Source organism: Typha angustifolia, chromosome 10 (assembly GCF_048772165.1).
Source record: "Typha angustifolia cultivar Huaian chromosome 10, ASM4877216v1, whole genome shotgun sequence".
NCBI classification, from domain to species: Eukaryota; Viridiplantae; Streptophyta; class Magnoliopsida; order Poales; family Typhaceae; genus Typha; species Typha angustifolia.
Genome location: NC_133248.1, coordinates 2,203,364 through 2,228,222, shown reverse-complemented (window position 1 = coordinate 2,228,222; position 24,859 = coordinate 2,203,364). Strand labels below are relative to the sequence as shown.

Below are 24,859 nucleotides of genomic sequence, written 5' to 3'. Positions count from 1 at the left end.
ATAAAGTTTAATATGTAAATATTAAAATATAAATATAAATCATGCATAGGTAAAAAGACCAAATGTAAATTTCTCTATATTTTATTCTTCTATTTGTTTTCTATTATCATTTACTCCCAGTAGTTTTTACATGCTCCATTAGGCTCACTACATTTTTCCTCTATTACTCTGAAAATATCCTCCATAATATATAGCTTAAATTCAGAATATTTTTTTTTTAAATAAAATATTAAAATATATTAGCACACAAAAGAGATATATAGGAGCACCTTCAATTCTAAAAAGAAAATAGAAGAACAATTTAATTCTCCAAAACGACCAAGATAGGAACACTAGAAAATACTAAATCATGAACATTCTCTACTAATCACAATTTTATTCTCTAATTTAGGTTCCAGAGAAGGATTGGCCTTAAAACTTGGTGATCTGATTCGGTTCTTTTCTTGGGCAGCCACGTCCAAGGGAAGTATCCGATTCTACCTCAATTGTTGCCACCTTTCCTATAATCCTCTCATATATATATACTGATTTCCACTCTATCTTCTTCTCGTATCACTCAATCAACCAAAGCCTATCAATAAAACTCTCTCTCTCTCTCTCTCTTTCTCTCAGACTCTATTGCTCTTCCATATAAGTTCATCAATTCTAGCTACTACTTCTCAGTTGCAATATCACAAAACAGAAGAGAAAGTTTAATAAAGATGGCAAACCTTTGGGCTTTACTAAGTCATCTCCATTCCCTTGCAGGGTATGTACTTCCTAAAGATATATTCTCTTATAATTCCTTTTAATATATCTTTCTAATTGCTTTCATTTTCTTTGTTCACTTTGTGCAGACCATCCATTACACTCATATATCCCTTGTAAGTCCATCCATCTATATATATATATGAGAAACTTTTTACATGCACCACTTGATTCTTTTGCATGTTTGTGTATTTGGATCTGGATAACTGAGGTTTATGTTATAGGTATGCATCAGTTAGGGCTATCGAGAGCCCCAGGAAGGACGACGACGAGCAGTGGCTAGCATATTGGATCCTCTACTCCTTACTGACTCTCATGGAGATGGTGGCTGAGCCTATCTTGTATTGGTAACCATTTTAATGAGAAATTATATATACATATAATTTTATAATTAATATAATTTTTGTTACAATTAATTCTGAGGGCTGGATTAATATTTTGGCTTGCTTTAGGGTTCCACTGTGGTATCAAATAAAGGTAGCATTTGTTGCATGGCTGGTGCTGCCGCAGTTCATGGGAGCATCATTCCTCTACGAGAAGTTTGTGAGAGAGCAACTCAAGAAGCTTAAGATAGACCAAAAAGATGCAAAGGTGATCATATCAATATTTATTCATCTATTTAGATAAAAATTCACTAGTAGTTTCTTATTCTTAATTAATTTTCAAAATGGCAGGCTAATGTGAAGTAATGAAATGGAAGACATGAAGGTGATCGAAGAAAACTATTAAACAAAAGTGCTGCAGATTCCAATCTCGTTCTCGTATTTTCTTCTTCTTTGTTTGATTGTAAAGAGAGGATAAAATTTGCATTAGTGCTACTTCTCTATACTAAAAATGTGAAAGTTCTTTACATTGATCTTATATTTATATATATATATATTCATGGATGCATCGAATATTTAACATGTGTTGCTCTGTGAGAATAGTACGCCATTGGAATAGTAGCTAAGCTTTGAAGTATTCGGCTCAGATTGGATCAAGTAGCATATCACACCTTGATATTTTCAAAATTTTCCCTTTATTTTCTTTTCCTTAACTTCTCAAAGACATTTTAGTAAATTAAATTTTGTTAGTGTATTTAATAATATCACTCATGGAAGGGGAAGGACTTCTTGGATGGCATGGGACAAGAAGTTGTCATTGCTATACAATAATCTCATGACAGTCCTTCTAGGACAAGAACTATTCCTATCCATATCCTCAATATGATCATGGACTCTGAGGTTTAGGTTGAGAGATTAATCTGGAGCTGTTGGTGAGTGGCCAGGAAGAAAGGAAGCTCGGCTTGTCTATGCCTATTAAGACATTTCATGAGATCTTGGCTAAGATGTGGTCGATCTTTGGGCCATTCTTAGCATCAGATAGGACGAGGCTTTCTGCCTGTTCCATCTGATCTTGGAGGAGAATATGATCTGAGTCCTTACAGAAAAGCCATGGACTATTGTATGTAAAAGGTTTATAACTTGATCTTAGCATTGCTATTAGGCTGGGGATGCTGCATCGGGTGGATGTGTTACGATCCGACCACGTGGGTTAGGTTAGTCGAGCGAATCAACTAGAGTTAGTTAGTTAGTTAGCTTCATTTTATTATTTTAAATTATAAATAAATCGGATAATTTGTATATGTATTCCATCTAGGAGTGGAGATGTGTTGATAATTATAATCTGAGTTTAGCTAAATTATTATTTTTATCTTTTACTGCAGCTATAGAAGTATTTTGATCTTTCAAATGCTAGCTATCTTCCTCTACCAGCAGTCACCCTACTTTACGGCCATTCACCATCACCTTTGGCTGTCTGCCACCCTCCGAAAATTGTCGTAACGTTGGATATTTACTTTTTTGACCTTGCTCTACTATTTTATTTGTATCTTTTCATCCAAACTTTCAATTTAGGTAAAACTAGAGTATTTAGAACTCTATCTCGTGAGGCTATCACCACCTAAAGTTTTATAATTTTCTTACATCTGAATCGATCCAAATCTGATACATAATAGGATGATAACATGGTATCTCATCTCGTATGTGCATTAATTTGGACCGGGCGAAGCCATGGTTGGTGTTAGGTTAAATTTAACTATGAGGAGTTGCGAGATTTTGTTTAGCATGTGGTAGGATTGGCCTGGCATAATGTGTCTAATTATTCTGACCCTCGAAGGGCAAAACACATGCTCAAGTGTCTCAGAGAAAGGACGCGATGACCTTTTATATTGGCCTTGCTTTGGGCTAGCTTTTGATCTTCTTAATCTACTTGATGGCAAAGACATGAGTGAGGCTTATGCACTCTAATAAAGTATGGGCCTCCAAACTTCTGGAAGCTCATTGTTGGCCTAGTTTTATAAGTCTATCATGCATGTACAGCCACATGTTTGATTCTCTCTCTCATATTAGACTAGGTATTCAGAAGTCTATTGGAGACGATAGTACTTCCAATGTTGTCAATGACCCTTGGATTCTCAATATTCCTTTTTCCTTAATCTCCACTTTCATCAAGGTCAAAGAAAAAGATATCTTGGCCTTATTGCTAATCATAGTTGGAATACCCGCAAAATTCTGACTGCTTTGGGCCAATCCTATGTAGTTTCATTTGTGCTCAAAACTTTATTATTTGTAAGACAAGGATCGATCGTTATGTCTCAACCCCTAGCCATATAGGATTAGGGGTGTGAACAAGCCAACTCTAGCTCAAGCTTGGTTCGAAATAAATTTCGAGCTTACTAGCTCACCTCAATTCAACTCGAGCCGAGCTCGAGCCTAAATTGAGCCTATAATCAAGTCCTATTCAAGTTGAGTTGAGCTAAGCCCGAGGTCAAGGATATTTTGGTCTTGCAAAACGACCTAGTCATCATCATACCGCTAGAGATGCTGGGTGCCTTGAGTTGGAGGTGGTCGACCTCTCAATGAATGGGTCGATCGAGCGAATATCTCAATGCCCTCTTGGAGCTCTAGCTCAATGTCAACTAGGACTTTGGCACAATCTCTCCCGAGCTCACCAGATGCAGTAACCTAACTAACCTTGAGCTCGGCAATAACTAGATCTCAACATCATCTCGGCAAAGCTCAATTAGCTCTGGAGTCTCAAAATGCTCTACCTATGGGGCAACCAATTAAAGGGGACCATCTTGTAGGATATCGATGATTTGCATTAATCTAGAGGTAGTGAACTTCTCATAGGAGAGCCTCATGGGATCCATCTCGAGGGGGATCTTTTAAATGCTGAGGCTCGCCAAGTTGTTGCTCCTGGACAACAACCTCACAGGGGAGATAGCGTCGGAGATTGGGAACTAAGCATCATTGATCCGGTATCGCGCCATATCATGGAGGTGATTCTAGTAGAGGTTTAAACACTAAGGAACCTCAACTTCCTCGACCTCGTGAAGCCAGATGGTGGTGGAGGAGGAGGCTTGTCAAGGAGGAGGAAGAAGAGTCTTACCAAACTATCTTCATCCGTAAGTTATTATGTGATAGTTACATATAAAAATATAACATACTTACCCCTCATATACATACGCAAGTCTGTGTAGAAAGAATTTTATCATAGAGGGGCAGTTTGGATATTTCTCTAATTTTATCTACGACGTTAAAAGATGAGTTATTTTTAATAGTTCAAGAGATTATTATGTACTAAAAATAGTTTATAGGGTCATTGTGAAAAATAAGAATTATCCAAAAAAAAAAAATTCCAACTCTTGAGCATAAAACTTAGACCAAAATAGAGAGAAACAATTTTATTCTCCAAAACGATCAAAGATAGAAACATATAAATACTAAATCATGCACATTGTCTAATTTAGGCTTCATAGAAGGGTTAGCCTCAAAACTTGGTGATCTCTCTGTCTTTACTTGGGTAGATGCGTCCAAGTGGGAAGTATCCGATTCTTTCTCATTAATTTGTTGCCACCTTTCCTAATCCTCTCTCTCTCTCTCTCTCTCTCTCTCTCTCTCTCTCTCTCTCTCTCTCTCTCTCTCTCTCTCTCTCTCTCTCTCTCTCTCTCTCTCTCTCTCTATATATATATATACATATACTGCTACTCATTTGCACCACAAAATAGAAGAGAAAGTTTCGTAAAGATGGGCAAACTCTGGGCTCTACTTGGTCATCTCCATTCTCTTGCAGGGTATGTATATATGTATATATGCACGCTTCCTTCTCTTCTATATTCCATCTAATATATCTTTTCACTGTGTGCAGACCTACCATTACACTCATATACCCCTTGTAAGTGCCTATATATATATATATGCATCACTTGATTCTTTCAAATGGTTGTATATTTGGATCAGAATAAGTGAGTTTTATGCAATAGGTATGCATCAGTTAGGACTATCGAGAGCGCGGCAAAGGACAACGACGAGCAGTGGCTGGCATATTGGATCCTCTACACCTTCCTAACCCTCATGGAGATGGTGGCTGGGCCTATCTTGTATTGGTAACTAATTTATATATAAAAAACAACTATATATAGTTTTATAGTTAATTTATATAACTTTTGTTTCAATTCTTGAGGGATTAATATTTGTCTTAATTTATTTAGGTTCCCATTATGGTATCCGATAAAGGTAGTATTTGCTGCATGGCTGGTTCTGCCACAGTTCATGGGAGCTTCCTTCCTCTATGAGAAGTTTGTGAGAGAGCAACTCAAGAAGATTGGAGGCTAGATGGGTAAAGAGGTGATATATCTAGGATTATTCTGTGTTGATTCTTTCTATAATGGATGAAATTATATATATATATATATTAAATACTTTTGGTAAGAGCAATGGCAGAATTAATGCTGATCTCTTTCTCTTTTAATTTCCATAATGGCAGGCTAATGAGGAGGAATCACAAAGACAAGGTGAAGGTGGAGATGAAGAAAACTAAAAGAAAAAAGTGCTGCATATTCCAATCTCTCTCTCTCTCTCTCTCCATTGTAGAAGAAGGACAAAAAATTTGAAAAATCTTGTTTTTCTTAGTAATTTCTTGATTAACACCCTATCTTTGTGTTATTTGTTTGCCTATAATTTTCGTATCACACTTGATATTTTAGATTACTTATCTCTAACAAAATGGTACCTAAGAAAGAAGTATTTCTTAGAGGATACCCTTTTGCTTATTTCCCTTGAGTTTTAAAATACTTTTCCTAAATTACCATTACAAAATCCAAACTTTTTTAAACACTTTGATATTTTAATAATTTGGTTAGTGTAAGGTTAGATTTAAAATTATGTCAAGTTAGTCTTGTAACTTCACTCTTAGAGAGTTAGATGAACTATAGTTTTAACTTTTAAGGCTAAAGGTAGTTAGCCAGAATAACAACAAAATATCATATGAAAATTATATGCAAACAAAATTATAAATAGCCCAAAGATAGGATCTTAGCCATAATCATAAAACCGCTAAAATATAAGATTTTATTTAGAAGGGATAATTATACTTAGCTTCCCTAAACTATCGCAGTTCTTTATATGCATTCCTGAATTTTTTTTATTATCCACGTAGAATTCTGAGATTTTTCATTAGTAGATACAGCATTATTGGATGCTAAAGAAGAGAATATTTATATTTATTTCCTGACATAAATGCATGGATTAATGCTGGAAATAAATCTGGGATATCAGAATCAATGTATGTTAGCATTTACTAAATATTGAATGGGTCGACGTATATTTTATACATTGATTATTGCTGGATATCAGAATTAATTGATTCAGTATCGCTAATCCAATATTAATATATATACTAGCTTATAAAACTGCATCCATTAACATGAGCTTTCTTTATATAAAAAGTCTTAACAACTAATATAAATGGCAACTTAATATAGCTTATATAATTAATATACAATTATCTCTTTATTTCTTTTTACTAAGAGAGAAGTGGCAATTTGATATAGCCGATGCCATTGAAAACTGTTGAGATTTGAACCCAAAAATACTTTAACATGAGCTTCTTCTTTTTTAAACACAATTCCATTGGCATTTGGAATTTGCTATATGGAGTTCCTTTTTTTCTTTTCTTTTTTTTTTTTCTCTTAATTTGGGTTTAGTTTTATCGTACTATTGCATCACTTCTACTATTTCCTCCAACATAGTTTTGGCAGTCACTCCACCAGTAGGCCTTGTTTTTGAAAAAAAAGAGTACTCCTCTGTACTTGTGCATTGCAACAATGTCTTTATTGAGCAACTGGCATGAAATTCTAGTCAAGAGCTTCTAAGCTTCTCCAAATAAGTCTCATTAATCTGAGCTGAAGCTCAGACTCCTTCCATTAATTTCTGCAGATTTCTACAGCTGAAAGGAGAAGAATCTGATGCACTTTCTCACTGTAGACCAGTCTTTTAGAACCACTTGGATGAGCACTTACATAGAATGTCAAGATGAAACAAGCAAAAGCCATCAAAGTTGGGAAGGAATTAGGCTAAAAGAAGAAAAGAAAAGTTGAACCTAGTAGAAGGAGGCATTATACTAAATCATCTAGATGCATCCACTCATTATCAGCACACTGGAAATCAACCACAATGCAACTTGCACACTTTTATGACTCCTACCATCTTCTCCAAAAATAAATAAAAGAAGAAAAAAATTTAAGTTCAAGCATTAGCTGAAATCAGTTTGTGTTCACTACTATTTAATTAGATAATTATCCCCTATATTTTGGCATAATTTTACTTTATCTTTAATCCTCTTGATCAACCTAATGATTTTTCATCCAAAATTAATGAATAATGATGTAAATGCTAAAACTAATGTGATTTGCACCTGTATTTATTACTATAAACAAATTGCTAAATGACTAAATTGTTTTCGATACGCTAATTCAAATAATATCACAAAATTTGACTGATAAGAACTTTTAGAACGTGGAATATTATATATGTCGAATCTAGTGTTCAACACTATGTCTTAAGCATCTTTTCTCATCAACTGCCAAACTTTAGAATTGAATTGACAAAGATTTCTTTACCCCAAAATATAGTTACTCATCGGGACCATAACCTAAGTGAAACTTAAATTTTCACCTACCAACAATTTTTTAATAGTTTTTTTTGTGTGAAAAGGAAGCTGATTAACTTAATAGGAACACTCCTCCTAATCGAGCTAGGAGCAGTATCAAAAATGAAGAGCTTACACGATTCCTGGGGGAGCTCCTTAGTAAGCCCTAGGTTGGAATGTTGCATGGCACACTTGCCCTACCACGCAGCCTAGTTTGCAACCCTATTTCCCTCCTGTAAGACGTGGGAAATCTTAACCGCTCTAAAGATCTCCATTAACCTAATGCACTCACCCACGACGTGTCGCACTCTCCATGGGTTGACGACCTCTGAGCACAGACATTGAACCAGCACGCACGAGTCAAGCTCAAGCTTGATCTCCATGTAGTCATGCTCTTTGCCATGAGGAACCCAAGCCGGACTGCGAATGCCTCCGTTAATAGGGCCGAGTCCCTCCGAGTCGGCTCCCACGCCATGGCAAGCAGAGCCCTGATATCATTTCTCAGCACCGCTCCGGCTCCACCGTGGCTGGCACCTACATTCCATGCTCCATCAATGTTGAGCTTGACCTTCCTCGACTCTGGCGGCTTCCACTTGACCTAGGCATGACTTCTACGAGGAGGCTCAACCCCATGCTCCTTATTATATTACTCCACCTGCCGCATTGCGGCCCTTGCGATTGCTCTCACTGGTTGAGCAACTCCCCCAAACCCTACCTGACACTGTTGCTTCCAGATTGCCAAGCAGTGGAGGCAATGATCGCCTTGGTATATAGATCCCTGCTATGCTTTGCATGCCACTTAACGTCCAACCAGTCCATGTTGACCTTGGCAGCTACCTGTTGGGTGTCCGATGACGTCGCCTTAACCTGTAGCTAGGTTTCCCGACTATATTGGCAAGCGAACAAGCGGTGGTCGGCCGTCTCCGAGAAGAGTCTACAAATGTGACAACAGTCAGCCACCCCCAACCTGAGGCTCCAAAGGTAAACCATCATCAGGATCCTATTCCATGCAAGTTTTCAACAGAAAGTCTGCACACGGGGCTACCCTCAACCTCCACAGCTCCTTCCAACTGTTCCACACCTCTCCATTTTGTAGAAGTAGGAAGTTGTAGATGGCCTTACATCACATCTTTCTCTTTGGGTGCAACCACCATATCCAATGATCCGAAGTGGTGGTGGTCCTTATAGGGAGTGAGTCGATTTCAAAGGCCAAATCCCACCCACTGCACTAATTAACTTTTTCGTCTGTCCATGACTTGCATTTACCAAGTCCGCCACTGTCAGCTCCTCATCCAGTAGTGCCAAGCCCGCCACTGTCAGCTCCTCATCCAGTAGTGCCGAGTGAATTATCCGCATTTGCTTGGTCCAAGAGATAGGTGAGGTCCACAGCTCAATCGCTACCTTCGTGGTCCTCTAGTTCCCTACCCACTTTTGGCACCCAAGCTGTAAGGTGTCAGCAACTCGATAAAGGGATCTCCACTCCCAGGAAACCTTGGCGTTTCCTTTAGTCTCCCATGGGTTCAAGTCACCGTACTTGTTGACGAAATCTCAACCCAACAGGAGTTGTCCGTATTCAGCACCTTAAAGACCAGCTTACCCCCACAACGTAGCCTAGGCCAGCTTCAGCTTCCTAATCCCTAGCCGACCGCAAGCCTCTTTCGGTCTAGTGACCACCTCCCAGCTAAGAAGGTGGAGCCCATGGCCCTTGCCGTTGTGCAATAGAAACTTTACTCCACTTTAGTATCTACTCTACTATTAATTTATCATAAATAATATATGGATCCCACTTAATTTTTAACTCAAAATTTCCAAAAACAAATTCATATTCAAATTATGATTTTTTCGAACACAAATTATCCCTACCATCTTCAAATTAGACTTATTTATGTGGGATTAATTAAGTCTTTTCATATTCCCGTTAATGTCTAACTAACAATTACATGATAATTAATTAAAATCAAGTTAAATCATATCGCGGCAAACTAAAATTTACCCTTAATTTTTTAATCTAAAATACATTTCAAGGGCCTTGTTGAAGGTAGTAAAGGAGAGAGCAAAGAACAAATTTTCGCCAAATAAATTCAAAAGATATTCCTAATTAACAAATGAATGAAAGTAAATATGAGGAAAATTTACACGGAGGAGAAATTTGCAACTATGTTAGAAAAGAGAAGGCTAATCTCCTAGTCCTATATCCACCAACTTAGTTCAATCTAAGTTTACCCTTGAGATTCATAAACCCTTAAAAATATTAGAAGATTTATCAAAGACAATCACATATTTTGTATTTATTACCATTCAAACCCTACTATATAAATATAAAAAATTCCTGCTGTTTGTTCTTTCAACAGTCAATTACAGGATGGACAAGGGATAAGTTAAAGTAATATTAGGTATAGAAAAACCCTTACTATCTTTGATTAATGTCAAATAGAAAATAAATTTAAAAAAACTTTAGATTTGCAAGCATGTGCCCTAAGTACTAAATAGTTGTACCACATCTGTACCTTTGAATTCAGGTGCCCTAAACCTTCTATACATTCTACAAATATCTTTTGATTCTTTTTCCCTTCTACCTTTTGAAGGAAGCTTCCTTCTAACATTTATTAGACCCAAGTGCCATACAGTGTGAACTAAACCTTTTTGCAATATTATAGTACTCCCTGAAACCTTGAATGAGACTTTCATCTATATTTTTCTTCATATCTTCCAAGTTCCAACCTTGGGATCTCATCTTTTATGAGCAAGAGCATATTTGAATCCCAATCCAACAGTAAAAGAGAGAAAAAAAAAGAAACTTATACATGCATCTAGAAAGAAATATACGAGTATTTTTAGACTAATTATATTTGACTCTCTTAACTATCACTTAGTATTATTTTTATCCGCTTAAGAAAAAAATGGATCAGGATTAGTTAAAGAGATGAATAAAATTCTTTTTCTTCTCTCCTTCGTTACATCAAACAAAACAAGCGAAGGAAATTGATGAAATATATGAATGATTATCACTGCAAGAAACTAAACAAATGGATCAGGATTCATAACTGTTCTAATTATTAACATATGCTTAAAACTATCATGCTAATTAATAATAAAAAAACTTTAAGGACATCTGATCCACAATAATTAGAGAGGTCAATCTACATGCATGTGAGAAGTTTATGGATCTTCTTGGAGGAATCTCTTGGAAGGTCTTTTCCTTCTCCAAAAGCTTTCATCCCATTAAGGCAAAGGTGCTTAAAGCTAATGGCAGAGGGGAGAATTTTGGGTGTGTGTGTGTGTGTGTGACATAGAAGAGGGCTCACCATTAACCCCTATGCTTATCCCACATCAACCCCACCCTGCATAACACCTCTATACCACATACTACCAAAGGCTTAACTCCTCCTCCACCTAATAAAGTTTTCCCACTCAAACTAGAAGAAGCCTGCTACCTTTTGAAAGGTTTCTTGGCATCAATTATTGCTCTAATCACAACCATTGATGTAGTTTTGGATGGTTAGATGTTATTGGACACCACCTGTAGTTTGGCAAAGATTGACAAGTCTACTCACCAATTGGCTCTTCTAGTTCTAGACCATGATAAGCCATTGGGGTCCATCTCTTTGGAGCCTTGGATGAGATGAGGGGGCACTAGTGAGTGATTGGTTGGACCCATTGTAATTTTTCTCATCTTTCCTTACTCCTTAAGTTTTAGGGTTTTGGAGTTTGCTCATTGGTGATTCTTTATTGAAGGAAGTAAGAAATAATTCTATGTAAATTACCCTAAGCATGGTAAGCAAGAAGGGCAATGATATATAACTATTACCATACTAATTTTTCGATGAGTTAACTCATTGACAACTTAAAAAATTTAAGTTGTTTGAGAACGATAATTTTTGTTTTTATTATATTCCACCACTATTAAGTTATGAGCTTATGACATTTAATAGGCCGAAAAATTATTGTTTTTCTTCTGTTAGTTGATAAGATAAGTCTGACAGAATTCGAATTCAAAAATTCTTTCCTTTAGTACATGCTAACTCAGTAACTACTTTAAAAAGTTTCAGACATTTTTTGAATCTTTTCTTTTAATATTCTAAAATGACAAAAGCACCTCCAGAACTCGAAAGACTATTGCCTTATATAAAAGAAGTTGATACTAGTGTAGCAATAGTGCTTTACTTTAATGCTATAATGCTATGTAGTAGTTGAAGACTGAAATCTTTTCAAAATTCAAAGATTCCTGAGCTTGCAAAATTGAAGTTCTCTGCGTGGAAAGAGATCCCCTCTGTATAGCATATGAGTCTTCTTGAAGACTTGGATTTAAATTTATAATGGGTATAACTCATTAACTTGATGCTGTAGCACTAAATGCTCTAGATGGGAATATTCCTTATGGCATATTTGGACATTCTATTTTCTTGAGATTGAATGTTTGACCCTTTTGAACTATCAAAGGCATAGAAATAACTAGTAATAAGTGTTTACTATACTTCTTACTCCACATCATGAACTTTGTTTTGCATCTACTTTTATCTTAAATTACTCCTGAACTATTGCCTATTTTTATATGCACCTCCTCGCAGCTCTCTTTTCTGGTATAACCATCTAAACTTTGAAAAACCGCTCACTCTCTGTTTGTGTCAATGAAGAAGTATCTAATCAATGGATATCGTTTAATTGTGTAATCTTGTATTGTTGTTAATTTTCTCTGTTAATCATATATGTTTATCATGGAGCACCTACTACATTATTGGAAAAGGTATGCAAGGATACCAAAAGCATGGAGCTCCAATCTCTATCAGACCTACCCTTTCTATGCTCTTTTGAGCTGCTAAAGAGAGTGCCATGTACTTCCTATAATTGCGAAAAATTTCTGGCAATTAAAAGAACAAAATTTGGATCCTCTTGATAGGGACGAGAAGTGAATTCGCCATCCATAGAATTATATATATATTTTTAAGGAAAATAATACTAGATTCGCACACAAAACTAATGTATATATTGCATGCGTGTGTGCGTGCGAGTGCATATGCTTATGCATATTCTGATACTTGGATTCTATCTTTGCTCATGCACTCCTTTCAGACCATTTCAAAAGTGCATATATGTATGACTACAATGATTCTATCTTAATAGCATGAAATAACATTACTGCCATTCTGATCAGAAAGGAAAGGTGATTTGAAAATACCATAGTTTGAAGTGTTGGTTTCAGCTTGGTTAAAAAACAAAGCATTTTGATCAGTTTCAGTCAATTTTGATTCTAGTTTCACAATATCGGTTTTAGACTTCTTTTCATATATACTCTTCATTATCTTCTTTTTTCAATGAATCACACAAAAATCCAATAACATTTAAGCAATTAAGGTTGATATTAAGCCAAATACATGTTGGATTCAACTCAAATCCAGCTTTGAATTTAAAAGACACATTAAAAAAAATAATTATACGGTTGTTTCGGTTGGATGCTAATTTTGGATTAAGAAGAAACTTCAAACAGTAGAAAACACAAAGCTATCCTAATCCCAATACCTCTTTATAGGTGTACTTCTATTTTTTGGGGCCATAAATACAATGAGATTAGATAAGCATCAGAGTTGTTGGCTATTCTGTTACTATGGTACAGAAGACCATCTCTACTCCTGACACAAAGGACTTAGTCCAATGAGATAACTTGGTTTCATCTCTTGCACCATTTGCCATTTGCCATTTGCCATTTGCTCACAAGTACAAAGGAAGAGAGAGAGAGAAGTGAGACCACCACCAATCACCTCACCATATCTTTTTTGAAAAGAACATCCCACACTCATAAAAATTCACATCCACAAGTAGGAAGGCAGCATGTGAGGTATCCACCATACTCATCTCCACTTTCCCCCCTCTCTATATATAGCCATCATGTTACATTGCTCTCTGTTCCCTTCCTCAATCCTTTGGCCTTGTTTAGTTTTTGCATCAATGGACCCTATCAAGATAGAGAAGTTCCAAGTCATGAAGAGGTACAAGAGAAGGAAGCAATTCCTCCCAACTCTTGTCAAATACTTGGTTGTAGCCATCCTTCTTGGGTTATTCCTCTCTACTCCCATATGGGTCCCTTTAGTGAGCTCCTCTCTCAAGCTCTTCTTCCTTGTATCTTTACCAAATATGGTGGCAAGTTTGTTTGAGCCCAAGTGCCTCTTCATCCTATGCAATCTCATCGTCCTCTTCCTCGTCGGCGAGTCCAAGCTCTCGAGGTCTTCTCCGGCTCCCGATATATATGAAGAATACATGAGGAGGAATAAAAGTAAGAGGGAGAGTGAGGTATTCAAGGATTTGCGTGAAGGAGGAGGAGGAGGAGGAGGAGAAGAAGAAGAAGAAGAAGAGAGAGGTGACGAGGGAGAGGAGGAGATGGACATGGTTGAGTTGAACAAGAGAGTTGAGGACTTCATTGCAAGGGTCAACAAGCAAAGGAGGAATGAAGCAAGGATGATGCTTTGCTATGGGTGTGAATAAGGAGTGGAATGAAACCAACTCAGTTGGAGAAGAAGAGGAAAAATTTCTTCTTGGAAGCATGTGAGATCTTTGTAGAAAAAGAAAAGAAAAGAGAGTGAGAGAGAGAGATCTAATCTACTTGCATAGTTCAACCAGTAGGAGGAAAACTCCTGCAAGGGTTATTGTGGTCTTGTGTGATCTTGCTTCTTCTACTGATTGCTTAAAATGCTTTTATGTATACTGTAGTAATAGTAATAATAAAAATAATAATCATAAAAAGGACAAGTTCTTGAAAATTTTATTAAGAAACATGCATGCATGGAGACCTAACTAAGTGGGCCTAGTATTATTTAATGGTATGACCTGAATCTTCATGTAAAATAGGATATTTCTATCCTTCAGGGGTTAATTGTTAGAACAACATATTGTTATCGGAAAAATGAATCGAAGAATATTTAAGAGAGTTAAATTTAGAAGAGTTAAATTACGGACTTTAGAGAGGCGTATACCTAAAAATAAAACCTAAATTGAATGTAGTAGAAGACTTGTATTTCAGTGTTTAATTACTATGATATTAGTTACACAAATAAAAAATACATATACAATATAATTATTGTGTATGGAGCTAGAAAGATCCAATGCAATCAATATATATATATGATAGAGATTAGGATACTTTACTGGATGTCTAAATGTGATCAGATGTGGATCAAGCTTGGATCCTGCTTTTGAGTTACATTTGTGTTCCAATTTATTTATTCTTATCTAGTTAATGAAAAGTTGATACAAAAGGATGCAAATACAACTTAGTGGAGAGATCTGAAAAAAGAAAAGTGAAACAGAAAGCATGATCACTAAAGAAAGGTAGTATTCAAGAGCTAATGGTGTTCTTTAGGGCGTGGAAAGTTAACAAGATCAGTAAAGGCTAATTGACACCATTAACTACGGTTGTTGCCATGTTGTTAATTATCATATTTTAACATGACCATTAGCATATCATTAATTTGATCACCCTTGCAATACTGGAGTGTGAAAAGATTACAATCTATATATCCCTGTGGTTTGGCAAGATTTCAATTTTATCCTATCAATGGAATCCAACTTATTGATATCTTATGTTGATCAACCAAGATCTTTGCCATTGTTGTTTTCAAAATGGCAACCAAATGATGAATCTATATTTGAGTTTGAATCATAGAAGAGGGTCATTATGATAAGCTCCATTCCTGATTTTAATTGGTTACAAATTTATTAATTAAAGATCTTTCAACAATCTAATTCTGATGAGTTGAATGATTTCCTCAATTTAGACCACTCTATAATATAAAGTAATTAGCGAGTTAACATAATATCAAATAAAATGTCATAAATTTGAATCCTGTTAGACATTTTGCATTAAAACATGTTAAACCTTCCCTCATCTAATCTAAAATACACGTCTTGGGCCTATGAAAATATCTCAATGTCAGACATAAGAAGTGTTAGAAATAAATAAATCTATTGTTTCATATCAGATTAAGCTTAAGATGTCTCTAATTACAGTATACAGGATGAAGAGATATCTCAAAAGGCTACTAATCTCATCTTTCAATTTCAATCCACAGTTTAGTTTATATAAGATAATAGATGGGATATCTAAATAAAATGGCATTATTATTCTTGAGTAATTGATAATTAACAACATATTATTCCTTAAAAATTCATCTTGTCTATAATTTCGTAACCTCTCCTTCTAGGAAATAAATGCTTAGAGGTGGAGAGTTTTGGTGAACATAGAGTTTATGCAAGTTGAAGCAAACAATTTGTGAAGGCATTGTTATCTAATTGGATCCATCATAAGTGATTAACCAAATTTTTGTTGTAAGTAGGCCGTCAAAATAATCGAGTTAGCTCGAGTTTGGCTCAAGTTCAGCTCGTTAAGACTCGATCAAATTCGATTAGAAAGCGAGCTAATTTATCCTTAATCTACGGAACAAGTTCTAAATCTCAAAATTAATTTCGAGTCAAACTTAATTATAAACCAAAAATAATAATATAATATTATATATTATATTATATATATATATGATTAATGTTACTATATTAGGTTTTATATCTTCACTATTGAATTAGATTTTATTTTTAAGAAGCTTGATTCAATTCAAGTATAATCAATTTGATTTACGGTCGAATTGATTCAGACTTGAAATTGTTTATTGACCGACACAGCTTAAGCGAGTTCGAGTTTAAAAATTGGCTCGAATTAAAATTATTTCAATTCAAACATGATTCTATAACTAAGTTTAAAATTAATCTTAATTCAACAGAGGCCAAATCACGTGACTAGCGCATGTCAACCCCAGGAGCCAAATTAACCCTTAACCCTCTTCAGAAGTCCAAATTAAGAAGCAATTTTAAAACACTATTAAAAAAAAAAAAAAAAGAGCATGACGACTTTCGATCTCAGGCATTCTTTAAACTTAATTGAACCCCAGTTCCTTAATGTGATAGACAACCAATAAGAATATGCCACGTCAGAAATCTCCTCAGAGTTGTCTCTGATGCTATTAAGGCCAACTTTGTGTGCTGCCCCTTCTCTTCTCCCAAAGAATGTTTATTACCAAAATAGCCCCTTCGGCGATCTCAAGAGACCACCTTCGATTTCGATACCTCCAATGTTCTCCTCGCCCTCCTCCTCCTCCCCCTTCAAATCCCTTCTCGCTCTCCTCTCTCGTGAGCGATAAGCGAGTAGAGCTTGAAGAGAGAGATGGCCCTGCCCTGCCCGAAATGCCCCTCTTCCCGTTTTGCCCCTGCTCCGTCGTCTCTTCCCAAGGGCCAGCGAAGGGTGGCGTCTCCTGCGTCGGTGTCCATTTGTTCACTCGAAAGAAGGTCTTTTTGGAAGTGGGTCTCCCCCGGATCGGCTAAAAGCCGGCACTGGAATCTTGTCTCGATGCAAGAAGGTAACTTTTGTTCATTTGGGTCGTTTCTTTTTTATTTCTGTTTTGACAGATTGTGAGTTGGGTTGGGAAAAGGATTGTTTCGATACGGTGTTTGGATGATAAGATTATAGTGGATTGCCCTATTTGATTGATGGTCAATTAGTGGATTATCTTTTTAAGAGTTCCTGAAACTTGAGTTAGTCATGTATACTTGCTTTGTTAGTTTAGATACTGCTGGAAAGATTTGACTTTTTTGCAGCTTCAGAATGATTTGTTGGCAAGGTGTTCGTAATTGATACTTGGTGATGAATCAAGTAAGGAATTGCTAGAAATGGCATTTTCCATAGACTATTTTGGGGGGCATTTGGTAGTCTGCATCAGCTTATACATGTGCCTAATGGTGTTGTATCATTTGTTTATCTGGTGTTTGGGTTGGCTGCATTGCCTCAAGCTGCATACAATCAAATTCTCTTTCATTTGGTAAATTAGTAATTACATTCACTTGTTTATGCTGTCTAATTAATATTGTAGATAAATGGGTTTAAGCATTAATAAGTGTCCATACTAAATCCATACTATATAAGATTTGTGCTACACCTAATTGTCATTTGTTAATTAATTAAACTGTCTGTTCTTTCAATATATAACATAATCTGCACTATGTTACAAGTTTTAACTCCTTTTTTTCTAGTCTGTTGAAATGTCTACAATTGTGAATTGCCCTTGTATATTCATTCAAAAGTAACAGTCAAGAGAGTTAGAACACAAATGACAGACAAACTACCAAACACCAAATATGATGTACTGAGAGTTCAGAGCACCAACAGAGATAGAAGGGGAAAAGTTGGGCTGAAATGTATTTAACTTATACTGATGTCTCAGATTGGTAGTGGTGAGGACTCTGGAGTAAAGCTGCAATTCATGAGACGATGAGCGGTAGTGTTACCTAGGTTGTCATAAAAAAACAGTTATAAACAAACTATTATGGGACAGTTGACATATATAAGAATTATTTCTTAGCTTGATTTATTGCTCTCGACCACAACAAGCATTTCAAAGTTCAAACCATCTCAAATCCAATTCAAGGACCATTACTGGTCTTCAAAGATAAGGACCAAACTCTACTCTACCACTGGACTTTCATGATCAATATTTTGAGGAGGTAATTAACTTGTGTTGTAGACTTGTAGTCACTAGACTCACTACCCCTCTAAGAGAATTTTTTTTTTTTTATCCTAAAGTGTACTATGAAATGTAGTTGATGACATGAATTTTACATGGTATGTAGTTAGGAGTAAATAGTTCTAACTACATGCCAATCTCCCTTGCGACCTATAAAAAAGGAGGGAGGTGAATCAGATTCTTTCCCGAAGTTGTACTATTCTTCTTCAATCCATAGAGTAAACAGTTGGGAATTTTATAGGGGAACTATTTATTAGTCTATATTTTTCCTAAGAGGTTTGCTTTTCTTTTACCAATATTAATTTATCTTTTCCATTACCAAATCCTTGTAAATCCCATAAGCCATTCTTATGGAACTATATCCTTTTAGGGAGTATCTTGTATGGGCCTGCGCATGAGGTTAATCTTGTCAATCACTGATGCATATGAATTAGCTATCCTAGCCCCTAGGGAAGCACTCATGCTCTGAAAATTAGATTTATTTTGAAAAAATGATGCTGTATTTTCTTAGCTTCATTTAAATATATGCTACATGTTTGATTGTGCATTAATTTGGATCAGATAATTAATATTTGATTTCAAAGTTTGGTTTAGGGCTTCAGATTTGTTTGCAATTTGCAAATTTAAATTTTGGATGGAGTCATCTAAATTAACTAACATGCAGCGTTAGATAACATAGTGCCTACCTTTACTATTTCAAACAAACTATGGTTATTTTAAAGTAAAGTTATATACCACTTGTCCTTGTAAATAATTTCATTTATTCTGGCTTTTCTTTATTCACCGAATAAATTTACCTATTGGTTTTTTTACCTCTTAAGCAACTTGGCTCCTTTTTGATATACTAATCCATCAAGATCATTTAGAATTTTAATATGTGATATGATTATTAATTTATTATGAGGTTTTCTTATTTACTGATTACCCTTTGCCAAATTGATCATTTGTCTAATTTTTGTCAGTATCGGTATTCTTTTCTTAGGTCAGATTAAAAATAGTCTGAATAAGATTTTAACACCTATATTTTGCTATACTGTATTAATAGTTGACCTCTGTATTTCCTGTAACTTCCTTTTCCAAACTTTATAATGAACAATCTGGCTTCATACTTTTAGGTTAGTATTAGAGCTTATAGATCATCATTATTGATTCTTCCCTTATCAAGTGTTATCATCTTTTGCATCTGTAGCATGATGTTCATTGTAATACTAGTGGAAAAAAGAATGCCGTCAAATAAGCACAAACCTAGAGAACTAAGGACAAGTTTCATCGGCGTTTACCCTTTAACCTACTTTGTGATTGTCATCATATTTTGCATTCATCAAGATGCTTTACGGAGTGGTGGACTATTATTGTACAATAGATCTCCCTAGTGACCACCTTACTGTAGAGCTTTAATGGTAGAGCACCATATTGATTAACTTTGCTTGGCTAGGAACTTAGCTCTACTCCTTACTGTGGTAAATTTAGGGGAAGCTAGAAAATTTTCTGGATATTTTTATGGACTCTATAGGCTATTCCTCTCTGTCTGCTTTATATTTTGCCTGCCTTGTACATTCTGGTTTAGAGGCTTCAATGATGACTTTGCAACAAATACTGTTTATTCATCGACCACCTCATATACTCACTGCTGTTTACTTGTTCTTTGACACTTTTTTATTTATCAAATGTGAGTTATTTTTGGTACTCTATCTGAAATGTCAAAATTATGCTGGTACAGCAGCTGCAACTGCACCTGCCCCTGTGGACCCTTTGAAAGAAGCCCCTCCAAAGGAATTAGAAAATGGTTCACTAAAAAATTTTTCTTCAAAGCAATATCAAAACTTGGTTGGTTTGAGTGACGGTGAGAAGGATTCTACTGTTAGTATCACTGTAGTCGGAGCTTCCGGAGACCTTGCCAAAAAGAAGATATTTCCTGCACTATTTGCACTTTACTATGAAGGCTGCCTTCCAAAGGTTCAGTTGCCCTATTTGGTTCAGTTTTTCTTTTTGCATGGGGACCACCCACCTGGGTGACTTCATTTTTAGTTTTGTTCTTATCATCATGATGTTTTACTTTCTGCAGCATTTCACCATTTTTGGTTATGCTAGGAGTAAGATGACAGATGCTGAATTAAGAAACATGGTCAGCAGAACACTAACTTGCAGAATAGATAAAAGGTAGGTTCATCTACAATATGTTTGCATTATTTCCAGAATTGATGAATTACTTATTAATTTAGCTGCTCGTTTGTCAAGTATGAATAGTTTCTGCTGTTTTACAGGGAGAATTGTAGTGAGAAAATGGATCAGTTTCTTGAAAGATGCTTTTATCATTCAGGTCAATATGACTCAGAAGAGAACTTTGCAGAGCTAGATAAGAAGCTAAAAGAACATGAGGTACTGTGATTTTTTAACAGACTATAACATAAAGAATTTGTACATGAAATGTTTTTGTGCAGTTAAATAATGTTTTACCCGTAGATGAGGAGCACTTATTCATGATTGATAAATTCTTTCTTCTAGTGTTATTAATTGTATGTTGCTACCATTTACAGAATCTGAGAATGTACATAGAAAGTTGGAATCTAGAATGTTCATAATCAATAGTATTATCTAAGAAAGTGCACCTCTCTTGTCCATTCTTTTCAGTTTAAGTCTCTCCTTTAGATTGTCACAATTGCTATGCGTCACATCAAATTCTTCTGCATGCTTTTGTTAGATTAAGAAAATTTTTTGCTGATGTCCATTGTTAAAGTTGTAGAACTATGTTGGTTTTGAAGAAGAAATAAGTTGCATCACCAAGTGGAAGTCCCTGAGCTGAAAAATTATTTCAAGCAAAGTACTTATTCATTTCCACAATTTATGTATATTACTATCGTAACTTAAAATAACCTGATTAGATTTGCATTTTGATTTATAGAGCTAGTGACAGATGTAGTGAGACTGCTAGCTCATATGAAAGGTCATCCACATAGTACTCGTATAACATGATGGGCCCTTCAGGATCTAGGGACTTTACTTGGATTACTAATATCCAGGTTTTATCTTCCTGGGTCTACAAGTATTGGAAACTTTACTCTCGTGTAATCCTTACTAAAAGAAAGTTCTGATTGAATTTTGGATGGAATTTCTCCTGCTGTTAGTAAGAGTGTAAAATGGTAGGTTCATGACAAATGAAATAGTAAGATACCAACTGAATGCCATTTCATTATTTCCAATTGTCCCTTTTGTTCTTACCACTAATGACCTCTCCTTGATGGCATTGAAACAATTCAAGTGTTTCTTGTTGCCTCTTTGCTATTTGCATTACATTTACAGTTTTATTTGAACTCAAAGGAGCCCAATTTAGTACTCATTTATTTGAACTCAAAGGAGCCCAATTTAGTACTCAAAGGTATAGTGCCTCCAGAGTCCAGCTTCACCGTAGCCTGCGAAAATGCCCTGTTATTTGAAATGATTAAGCATATGGAGAGGCATGAGATACAGTTTCTGAGAGCGTACGAATTGAGCCCCACTTTGTATTTACCAGCCTCATTCTTCATGTATGTGCCTTTATTTTTATCTCCTTCACTGACTTGTAAGTTATAATAAAGTCACAAATGTTTCCCTTCAACATGTAATTTTGTCTTGCAAATTTTCGTTTTCTGTGGATATCGTCATGGTATTATTAGTTGCCTTTATTTATATGTGCTTGGTCATCTTACTTGATATTCTGTACTCATGCCTCCTCTTTTATAATTTGAGAAAGTTTTATTTCTATTCAACACAGTTCCACCACTTCACATCCTGAATTATTTGGCAAAGAAAAGAAAATTTAAGCTCTGTGACCTTTTTCAGGGTGCAAGGCTTTCAAATCGCCTTTTCTATCTATCAATACCTCCAAATATATTTATAGATGTGGTCAAATGTGCAAGCCAGTCAGCTTCATCTGCAAATGGCTGGACAAGGGTGATAGTTGAAAAACCTTTTGGTCGGGACTCTGAATCTTCTGCTGCATTGACAAGAGGGCTGAAACAGTACCTAGTGGAGGATCAAATATTTAGGTAACATTATTAGAGGAAACTACATATCCAATGAGGACCATCATGTCATTGTTGATAATGGTGTTTTTTTTTTTCTTTCTTTATACAGGATTGACCACTATTTGGGCAAGGAATTGGTCGAGAACCTGTCTGTTCTTCGCTTCTCAAATCTTGTCTTTGAACCTTTGTGGTCAAGGCAGTACATAAGGAATGTCCAATTGATATTTTCTGAAGACTTCGGTACTGAAGGACGAGGAGGGTAAGGATTATTTGCAAGCATCCTTATGCTGGTGTTACACTGATGCAATCCAAGTGGCTCATGTGTTCCACTGTTTGTCTTCTCAGGTACTTTGATAACTATGGTATTATCAGAGATATTATGCAGAATCATCTGCTTCAAATATTAGCGTTATTTGCCATGGAAACTCCTGTAAGCTTAGATGCAGAGGACATCAGGAATGAGAAGGTAGGAGGACAGCTTTATATTAATTCTTTGCAAAGTCATTTGTTATGCGCAACCCTTTTAACACCTAGATTGACTGCTTTTCAATAAATTGTTGCCTGTATTTCAGGTTAAAGTCTTGCGCTCCATGAGGCCATTGCAACTCGATAATGTTGTAATAGGACAGTATAAAAGCCACACAAAGGGTGGCGTTACATATCCTGCATATATTGATGATAAGACTGTACCTAGTGGCAGTATAACTCCAACATTTGCTGCAGCTGCACTTTTTATCGACAACGCCAGATGGGATGGAGTGCCATTTCTGATGAAGGCTGGAAAAGCGCTACATACAAAAAGGTGTGGTCCTCAATTGTTCATTGTGTTTTAACTTTATTGCATATTTCCTAGCAGCAACTTGATTGCATAAAATTCTTGTGGATTCAGGGCAGAAATTCGAGTTCAATTTAGGCATGTTCCTGGTAATTTATATAAGAGGAGCTTTGGAACAGATCTTGATCGAGCTACAAATGAGCTTGTGATTCGGGTGCAACCTGATGAGGCTATTTATTTGAAGATCAACAACAAGATCCCTGGTCTGGGAATGAGATTGGATAGAAGTAATCTGAATCTTCATTATGCTGCAAGGTAGGATGATTCACTATAAGGAGATGTGCAATTAACTACGAAATTATCTTCTCCTTTTACAGTTTAATTTCTTCAAAACTTCTTTGTCGAGAAAGTTATATGGGGCAGAAAAGGCTAAATTCTTGAAATTCTACCTTATATAGTGTTACTTACCTGCTATTGTGTTACTTTGTCTTGGCTTATAGCGATTGTGCTAAGAACCAAGTGAATAATTATACAATATTCCAAGTCCATCTGATGAAAATATCTTATGTTTGTCTTAGGAAATTTTTAAATGCCATTTCTTCATGCATTTATCGCCATTGAACTATTCTTAATGAAGTATGGTTGACCTTTCTTATGAAATGGGTTTCAAATTTTTTGCTGTAGGTATTCAAAAGAGATCCCAGATGCATATGAGAGGCTCCTGCTCGACGCCATCGAGGGGGAAAGAAGGCTTTTTATTCGTTCCGACGAGTTGGATGCTGCATGGTCGCTCTTCACTCCTCTTCTAAAAGAGTTGGAGGAGAAGAGGATTGCTCCTGAGTTATATCCTTATGGCAGCCGCGGACCGGTTGGAGCCCATTATCTTGCAGCGAAGTACAAAGTTAGATGGGGTGATCTAAGTGCAGAGCACTACAAGGGTTAAATTCTTCAGTAGGATAATATTGTAGTAGAGGGAGATTGCATAAGAATAAGGTAAGAGGTTCCTTCTGCAGTGAGAGACAATTGGGTTTATCAGTGTAATGAATGTTCACTATCTATTGAATTTTGTTCCTCAGTTTTCAATGTCCAACCAGACATTTTAGAGAATCGCTGAAAGTGGATTGATATTTGTCCTTGTGACGTTGTAGATATTCTTATTGTTATTTAGTCCCATTTCTACTCGTGAAGGTGGATTGTATTCACTAGCAAGTATAAGATATAGTTCATCATGAATAGAATTTCCAAGTTGCGATTTACCCTTATCAAGATTCACTGATTAATATGGTTGTTCGTGTTCTGCACGAGGTTGTAGATAAACGCAACTCTCTTTTTGTGAACAGAACAATGTTTCACTTTCTTTCCTTTTACTTCCTATGTAGCATCTAAGCAATGTGAATATCTGCAAGGGCATACCAACGAGTATATTACGCTAATATTATTTGCTGCAGTAAATGAATACCAGAAAGATAGAACTTCAATATTCCATAAATATATCCTCCTATTTTTGCCAACAAATGAATAATTTTATTATTCCGAGATTAAAATAGAGGAGCACCTGCCACCTAACACAATTACGAATAAAGATGAGTTCTGACTTATTTGTTGTTCCTAGAGAAGGAAATTACTGAGGATCAGTTTTTGCTATACCTTTCAGATTATTTACCAAAGTATTATGATTGCTGCTACTGTAAATGCTATATCAGCAGAATGAATCAATAACATTTTATTGTCCTAAAGAACTCAAAATAAGTTGCACTTTACAAAAAAAACTGTAGTAAATTAATAAAAATAGTTTGAAATTATCG

At 35.8% G+C, this 24,859-nt stretch overlaps 4 protein-coding genes across 4 annotated transcripts; all 4 read left to right on the top strand.

Annotated features, from left to right (window-relative positions):
- The first annotated feature begins 564 nt into the window (after positions 1-564).
- LOC140769055 (protein HVA22-like) lies at positions 565-1,595 on the top strand. The gene is made up of 5 exons (XM_073109595.1): positions 565-748; positions 837-863; positions 972-1,094; positions 1,200-1,338; positions 1,422-1,595. Exons 1-5 carry the CDS (start codon positions 702-704, stop codon positions 1,434-1,436), a joined length of 351 nt encoding a protein of 116 aa, XP_072965696.1. The 5' UTR covers positions 565-701; the 3' UTR covers positions 1,437-1,595.
- Positions 1,596-4,812: 3,217 nt separating this feature from the next.
- LOC140769101 (protein HVA22-like) lies at positions 4,813-5,627 on the top strand. The gene is made up of 5 exons (XM_073109665.1): positions 4,813-4,864; positions 4,939-4,965; positions 5,054-5,176; positions 5,282-5,417; positions 5,557-5,627. Exons 1-4 carry the CDS (start codon positions 4,818-4,820, stop codon positions 5,403-5,405), a joined length of 321 nt encoding a protein of 106 aa, XP_072965766.1. The 5' UTR covers positions 4,813-4,817; the 3' UTR covers positions 5,406-5,417; positions 5,557-5,627.
- Positions 5,628-13,613: 7,986 nt separating this feature from the next.
- On the top strand, positions 13,614-14,413 carry LOC140768350 (uncharacterized). The gene has a single exon (XM_073108603.1). It carries the CDS (start codon positions 13,663-13,665, stop codon positions 14,194-14,196), a length of 534 nt encoding a protein of 177 aa, XP_072964704.1. The 5' UTR covers positions 13,614-13,662; the 3' UTR covers positions 14,197-14,413.
- A 2,379-nt stretch (positions 14,414-16,792) lies between these two features.
- On the top strand, positions 16,793-24,241 carry LOC140768349 (glucose-6-phosphate 1-dehydrogenase, chloroplastic-like). The gene is made up of 10 exons (XM_073108602.1): positions 16,793-17,114; positions 19,996-20,231; positions 20,341-20,435; positions 20,540-20,654; positions 22,095-22,300; positions 22,389-22,538; positions 22,625-22,745; positions 22,852-23,081; positions 23,169-23,369; positions 23,739-24,241. The coding sequence occupies exons 1-10, from the start codon at positions 16,922-16,924 to the stop codon at positions 23,995-23,997; spliced, it is 1,806 nt and encodes a 601-aa protein (XP_072964703.1). The 5' UTR covers positions 16,793-16,921; the 3' UTR covers positions 23,998-24,241.
- Positions 24,242-24,859: the final 618 nt, after the last annotated feature.

Excerpts from the sequence above, each read along its gene's own strand:
- LOC140769101 (XM_073109665.1), top strand. The coding sequence starts at position 4,818 with ATGGGCAAACTCTGGGCTCTACTTGGTCATCTCCATTCTCTTGCAGG. Across the intron at positions 4,966-5,053 it reads ATTACACTCATATACCCCTT|GTATGCATCAGTTAGGACTA; the intron begins GTAAGTGCCTAT and ends TTTATGCAATAG. Across the intron at positions 5,177-5,281 it reads GCTGGGCCTATCTTGTATTG|GTTCCCATTATGGTATCCGA; the intron begins GTAACTAATTTA and ends TAATTTATTTAG.
- LOC140769055 (XM_073109595.1), top strand. The coding sequence starts at position 702 with ATGGCAAACCTTTGGGCTTTACTAAGTCATCTCCATTCCCTTGCAGG. Across the intron at positions 864-971 it reads ATTACACTCATATATCCCTT|GTATGCATCAGTTAGGGCTA; the intron begins GTAAGTCCATCC and ends TTTATGTTATAG. Across the intron at positions 1,095-1,199 it reads GCTGAGCCTATCTTGTATTG|GGTTCCACTGTGGTATCAAA; the intron begins GTAACCATTTTA and ends GGCTTGCTTTAG.
- LOC140768350 (XM_073108603.1), top strand. The coding sequence starts at position 13,663 with ATGGACCCTATCAAGATAGAGAAGTTCCAAGTCATGAAGAGGTACAAG.
- LOC140768349 (XM_073108602.1), top strand. The coding sequence starts at position 16,922 with ATGGCCCTGCCCTGCCCGAAATGCCCCTCTTCCCGTTTTGCCCCTGCT. Across the intron at positions 20,436-20,539 it reads ACTTGCAGAATAGATAAAAG|GGAGAATTGTAGTGAGAAAA; the intron begins GTAGGTTCATCT and ends GCTGTTTTACAG. Across the intron at positions 22,301-22,388 it reads GTGGAGGATCAAATATTTAG|GATTGACCACTATTTGGGCA; the intron begins GTAACATTATTA and ends TTCTTTATACAG.